General features: G+C 36.6%; 1 protein-coding gene across 1 annotated transcript in view; it reads right to left on the bottom strand.

Moving 5' to 3' along the window:
• The window catches only part of CLOCK (clock circadian regulator), a 93,026-nt gene that overhangs the window by 82,496 nt on the left and 4,118 nt on the right, over window positions 1-6,412 (bottom strand). The window contains exons 2-3 of the mRNA XM_006868052.1: window positions 5,668-5,727; window positions 4,024-4,172 (exon numbers count right to left, since the gene is read on the bottom strand). Of these exons, the coding sequence (XP_006868114.1) occupies window positions 4,024-4,172; window positions 5,668-5,727 (209 nt within the window). The remainder of the gene's footprint in view (window positions 1-4,023; window positions 4,173-5,667; window positions 5,728-6,412) is intronic.

The following is a 6,412-nucleotide window of genomic DNA, read 5'->3' as shown; positions in this document are numbered from 1 at the left end:
TTTTTGCATCTATGTTCATGAGGGATATTGGGCTATAATATTCTTTTTAAGTGATGTCTTTTGCTGGTTTTGATATGCTGGTTTTGCTTCATAAAATGTGTTAGGAAGTTTTCCAACCTCTTCTATGTCCTGGAATAATTTGAGTAGAATTAGTGACAGCTCTTCCCTGAATGTTTAGTAGAACTCACCAATGAAGGAATCTTGGATTGGACTTCTTTTTGTTGGGAGTGTTTTGATGACCTGATCAATTTCTTCTTTCTTTATGGGTCTGTTCAAGTCTTCTACTTCAGTCTGTGTAAGTTTAGGTAGGTCATGTTTTTCTAAAAATGTATCCATCTCTTTTAAGTTTTCAAATTTGTTGGAGTACAACTTTTCATAGTATTCTGTTATTATACTTTTGATTTCCTTTGATTCCATCGCCCATGTGGTTTCCAATGTGTGTTATTTGTGTCTTCTCCCTCTTTGTTTTGTTAGGTTTGCCAATGGTTTTTCAATGTTATTAATCCTTTCAAAGTACCAGTTTCTTGTCCTGTTCATTCTTTCTATATTTTTTCTGTTTTCTATCTCATTTACTTCTGCTCTAATCTTTATTATTATTATTTTTTTTGGTAACTGTATGTTCCCTCTGTTTATAATTGCTGGAGATGGTTTGTTAATGTGCTAAATTTAGTTTTTTCTTATTTTTGGATGTGCACATTTATCGCAATAAATTGTCCTCTCAGCACCACTTTCACCGTGCTGAGAGGACAATTTATTGCGATAAATGTGCACATATTAGCTTTCTTTGGAGTTACCCTATACTCTATTAACTTTTCCCTCCACTTAAGACAATCTATTGTATCCTGCAATCTACCTGACTTCCTCACCATCTGTAATCTGTTCTTATATTTTTCCCTTCTTTGACATTGCTATTATTTTGACCCTCAATTGGCATAACAGGTCCTCTGAATTTGTTGTTGTAATTTTTTTCTATTCTGAACTCTACTTTCTGTTGACTGAGTTCCGGGTAGTGTTGCCACATCTGTCAATGGCTGGTTGTTGTTTGTTCTTGTTGGTTTTCAGCCCAAATAACTCCATTTAGGATGTTCTGAAATGCTGAATTGGCTTTGATAAAATCTCTTAGCTTGTTTATCCTGGAATGTTTTGGTTGCACCATCAAATTTGATTGGCAGTTTTGCTGAAGAGGCGATTCTTGGTTGGTAGTTGTTTTCTTCTAGGGTTTTATATTTGTCTCCCCACTGCCTTGTTGCCTGCATGGTTTCTGCTGAGAAGTCAGAGCTTAATCTGATTTGCTTGTATTTTTAGGTATCACTTCTCTTTTCTCTGGCAGCTTTTAGGATTCTCTCCTTGTCTTTGATTTTGGAGAACTTGATTATGATATGTCTTGGTGATTTTCTTTTGGGGGTCTATCCTTTCTGGGGTTCATTCAGCTTCTTTAATGTTTATCTTCTCATCCCTCAAGATGTTAGGGAAATTTTCTTCGATAAGATCCTCAACTATCTCTTCTGTGGACTTTTATGATTCTCTCTGTTCTGGAACACCAATAATTCTTAAGTTATTCCTCTTCATGATGTCCAGCATGAAATGTTAGACTCTCTTCAGATTTTTTAATCCTTTTTTTCTGCATGCTCTTCTATCTTAGTAGTATTGAGAGATTTGTGTCCCGGCTTGCTGGTTCTGACTTCTATCTCTTCAATTCTACTCCTTTGTCCTTTCAGTGTATTGTCCATTTCTGATATTTTATTATTAATCATCTGGACCTCTTTTTACAGGTTTTGGATTGTTTCCAGCGCAATATCTAACTATCTTGTTTGATTGCTCTTGTAGCAAAAAGGACTTCGTTATTTTCCTCCACTCCTCTGTGAAGCATTTGAATTTGTCTCCATATCATTCTTCTGAATTCCTTCTCAGGCAGATCCAAAGCCTGCTCTTCTTCTAATGGGAACGCTATGTCTGCCTCCAGCCCATTTATCTCAGTTACTCTTTTCTGTTTCTGGACATGTGCTGAGATGTTTTGTTGTTTTTTCTTGGACATTTTCAGTAGTTAGGTGGATTTGAATTTATGTTACTGTGTTGTTAAACTTATTGAGTGTCTCCTGGTGGATGTGATCTGGAGATAGGCTTCCCTTTTCACATGTAATGCCTAGCAGTTGGTTTTGCCTACTGTTCCAGATGTTGGGATATTTTAGGTTATACTTTAGCTTAGTTATATGGCCACAATTGCTGTCTCTTTTTGGGTAATGTAAGGAGAAAAAGCTCCAACACCCAGGAAAAAAATGAGACCAAAAACAGAAACAATATAAAAGGAGAGACAAAAACCACCACTCAAAAAAGGAGAGACAAAAACCACCACTCAAAAGCAAAAACAAAACTCTAGCCAACTGACCATTAACCTTTGCTGCGCAGATTAGTGTTCGTGCACAGCAAAACCTCCAGCGATGTGTGGGGGTGTCCACTCGCTCAAGCCTCTCCTCTAGTCACCACCTTGGAGGTGCGCAGACAGATGTTGAGAAATGAATGGAAGAAAAATTGCCCACTATTTTTATCTCTGAAGGTCAGTTAGGTATCTGTGTATGAACAGCATAATTTTCAAAATAGCTGCATCCTTGTATGTAATAGGTGACGGCTCTTGCCTTTGATATTAGGGTTTTACAAGGTGCACATACGGTTTGGTTGTATGGCCAGACCTGCTGTTTCTTGCTAGGTAAGGCAGGTATAAAGGGTCCCGCCCAAGTCAACTTTAGAGCTGGATCTCAGAGTCAGCTATCATAAGAAGCAGTGAAAAGATCAGCCTGTGGGACCAACGGGGCTCCTCCCAGGGACCTCCTTCCAGTGCCATGGGAACACCGTGGGTGCGACGCTAGATCCTTTTTGTGGTGCGCTCCCACCTACCTGAAGGTGTCCAGGCTGGGCAGTGAGGGTCAGACAGGGTACAGGAGGAAACAAAAGTTTAAAATCTGTCACACCTGTTTTTCCAAATGCCACTCCATGGTTTTTAGCGCTGTATCACTGTATCAGCCTGGCTGTGGCCCTGCCCTTTGATCTTAGCCCAGGCTGAGGGGCCCACAGGGAACACCCTGATCGTTTCAGAAATTGCCATATTTTCCTACCACAGCCAGAACTCTCCACCAGTGGGCACGGGAGACTGGCAACCTGCACCTTATACTAGATCCAAAACTCTGGAGCTGCTCTGGAAAGCATCTTCTTTGGGTTTTCCATGCCTTCACCGAGGGGCCTCTTCTACCTGTCTCTGCTTCTCCAACCCCCAAACCAGCAGTCCTTTTACAAGTTTTTTACTCTATTATGTCTAGTACTCAAATCTGTTATTTCTTTTAAAATTTTGTTTTCATGACTTATTTAGTCATGATGACTTCAATAAAATACTTTAACACATAGTACTTATTTCTTAGAGATATACTAAACTAACCAACCACATACACACACACACAAAAACCCAACAACCTTTTTAATGACATTTAAAGCCTTCATGGTCTGGTTCTTGCTTTTCTTTCAAAGACACCCATAACTTCCCATCTCAAACTCTGTACTCCAATTACACTGAACTCTCCCTGCTTTTCTACTTTTACACAAATTATTTCCTCTGTGTATTGTATTTACTTTAAAAGACAGACTCAGCAGAAAAAAGCAACTATGTTGAAGCCTTTCTTGACATGTTCTTTCCTTTGGCTTCTCAATGCAAGTTCACAGTTTACAAGAACTTCACTCATTAAAATTATTTGTACTGTAATTATCTGCTAATGCTTGTCTCCTTAGGCTTGAGTTACTTGAGGGCCAGCATTGTTACCATTCATCCTAGGGATCTAGGCTACAGTAGGCACTAAATAAATGTTTGTTGAATGAAAAAAAGGACATGGTAGAAAATCTTTTAAAAAGATAATAGATTCTCTCTCTTTAAAAAGCTGAGGAAGCAGCACTCTTAAGCATCAGAATTTGTAACTCATTATGCTTTAGGAGACAGTATGTTATAAAAAAGTGCATCCATTTTACAAAGTAAAAAGTTACCTTTATGTTTCCGTAAAAAATCAATGCTCTTCTGTAGAACAGTGGATTTGTCCATCTTTCTAGCGTTACCAGGAAGCATGGATCCCAGTTCTTTAATGAGAACATTAAATTGATCTCTACGCTTCTTTTCAGACTTGTTTCTAGATACTCTGATGAAATGAGAAATTTAAAAAGCAATTTTAAAACAATTCATTTAATTACAAAAACGGCTTAATTCAATGCTCAATTTGAACATGACTACATGGCATGTATTTCTATCGATATGTTGTATGCTAGTTATTCCAACTCACAGCGATCCTATAGGATAGAGTAGAGCTGCTAATAAAAATTGATCCCCCAAGTTAAAAACAATATTCAGTTCATTTGGGTTCTAATTTTTCATCTCAATGTATTATTAAGGAAACTTTTACATACTAAACATTTGGGCAGACATGTTTTTATGAAAATGGAGTCAGACAAATTGCATTCAAATCTCAGGTTCCACTTAATCAAAAATTATAAGGTTTTGTAAATATTACTGAGATACTTTTTGTGAAAATAGAAACTCTTACTTAAGAGAAAATTATTCAGCCAACATGACTTTAATTCATAAACAGAAATCTAAAACTGCAACCTTTCTTTTCCCCAGACCTGCCCATAGTCTTCATCTCTGGACTTCTGTATTCCTACTCTCCAGTCTCCAACACAGACAGAGCTGTAACCATTTGTTTGCATACCTGTCTCTCCATTAAGCTATGGACTCCTTGAGAACAAAGCCCACATGTTCTCATCAAGCCATATTAGAACACCACCAAACAAATGGGAAACACTCAAAAGGTATCCTTTATTCTTAATGAATAATTACTGCTATTCTATAGAAGCAATATATGCAAACTGTTGTTGGTAAGTGCCATCAGGCTGGTCTCGACTCACAGCAACCCTGTACAGGGTTTCCAAGGAGCAGCCAGTGAGTTTGAACCATGTGGTTCAAACCAACCTTGTGGTCAAATGTTTATCATACAGCTCCACATAAAAAAAATAGGTGTACTGTATCTTGTAAAATGGTTTTTAAAAAAAAAAAAAAAATATATATATATATATAGATAGATAGATACAAGGTATTCTGAATTATAATTAACTGAACTGTATCTGCTAACTGATGGATATAAAATAGGATCTTTTTTTAAACTTTACTTTTGATTACATTTCAATACAAGCCTGCTGCTTAATTTTGGCTTCAAGTTTCTCGGCTGCTTCCTGCTCTCCCCTCCATCTTTGCTGTTGGTAAGTACTATGGAGTCGGTTCTGACTCATAGTGACCCTATATAGCCTTCTGTGATAAGAAGCAGTAATCAGTAAACAAATAGTTGTGCTTGGAGCTCTGGAGACTGAAATAAATACAATTAAATGAATGTAATTATTTGCAAATAAAATGATAGTTCTATAATACCTCTAATTTATCTGCTTTGTGAAGTTCATATTTGTAATACACATTGTGTTTAAGCAGAGGATAATTTTAACTTACAAACTATAGAGTGATATTCTAAGATTTTTCTACCTTGCTAATAACTCTAAATTGTTATAGAAAAGGGCTTTCTGAAATCACTATTACTTCTTTGCTATTTCATGTCTTTGTTACTCATTTATTTACTCAAGTAGAACTACCTTTTTGCTTTGTCCTTGTCATCTTCTTCCACCAACCCATCAAAAATACTACTGTCATCTCTAGAAGAGAAAAAATGTGAACTGAAAAATAGGCACAGAGTCACTAAAAAATAGCAATACTAAAATGATGTGTGAAACAACTCACTTATAGCCTAGAATTTTTGTAAAGCTATCTGATTACACCAATTCAAATTCAAAAATTACTAACTTGTTTACTAATAAATGTTAGAAAATCAAGGTTTAGCTATGTTTAGTTACAATGTTAAGAGTTTATTTACATATATGAATTTTAAACATATTCACTTAACTTGATAAGCACTGGACTTCTAACTGCAAGGTTAGCAGTTCAAGCCCACCAGATACTACTTGGTACCTAAAGAAGATCACTATGAGCTGGACTCAACTTGATGATGGCACTTAACAACTATGTCTAAATCCATGTGCGAAAAAATAATTTAATTTAACCAGAGGTTAAATATCTCATTTCAAAGTGATCAGAGACTACCTAAAGAAAGTCAGCATATTTGCCATTATATAAAATCATTCACTTGAAATTATTTTTATTAATTAAAATGTTGTTAAGTGCCGTCAAGTTGGTTCCAACTCATAGGGTTTTCGACGATCAGCTGTTAAATTTAAATGGCCGACCTTGCAGTTCAAACTGACCTCATGGCACACCAGGACTCCCTTAATTAAAACAGTATTGTTGTTGTTATGTGCCATCGAGTCGGTTCCGACCCATAGC

This window comes from Chrysochloris asiatica, unplaced genomic scaffold (genome assembly GCF_000296735.1).
Source record: "Chrysochloris asiatica unplaced genomic scaffold, ChrAsi1.0 scaffold00115, whole genome shotgun sequence".
Lineage (NCBI taxonomy): Eukaryota > Metazoa > Chordata > Mammalia > Afrosoricida > Chrysochloridae > Chrysochloris > Chrysochloris asiatica.
This window is presented reverse-complemented; position numbering and strand designations above follow the sequence as displayed.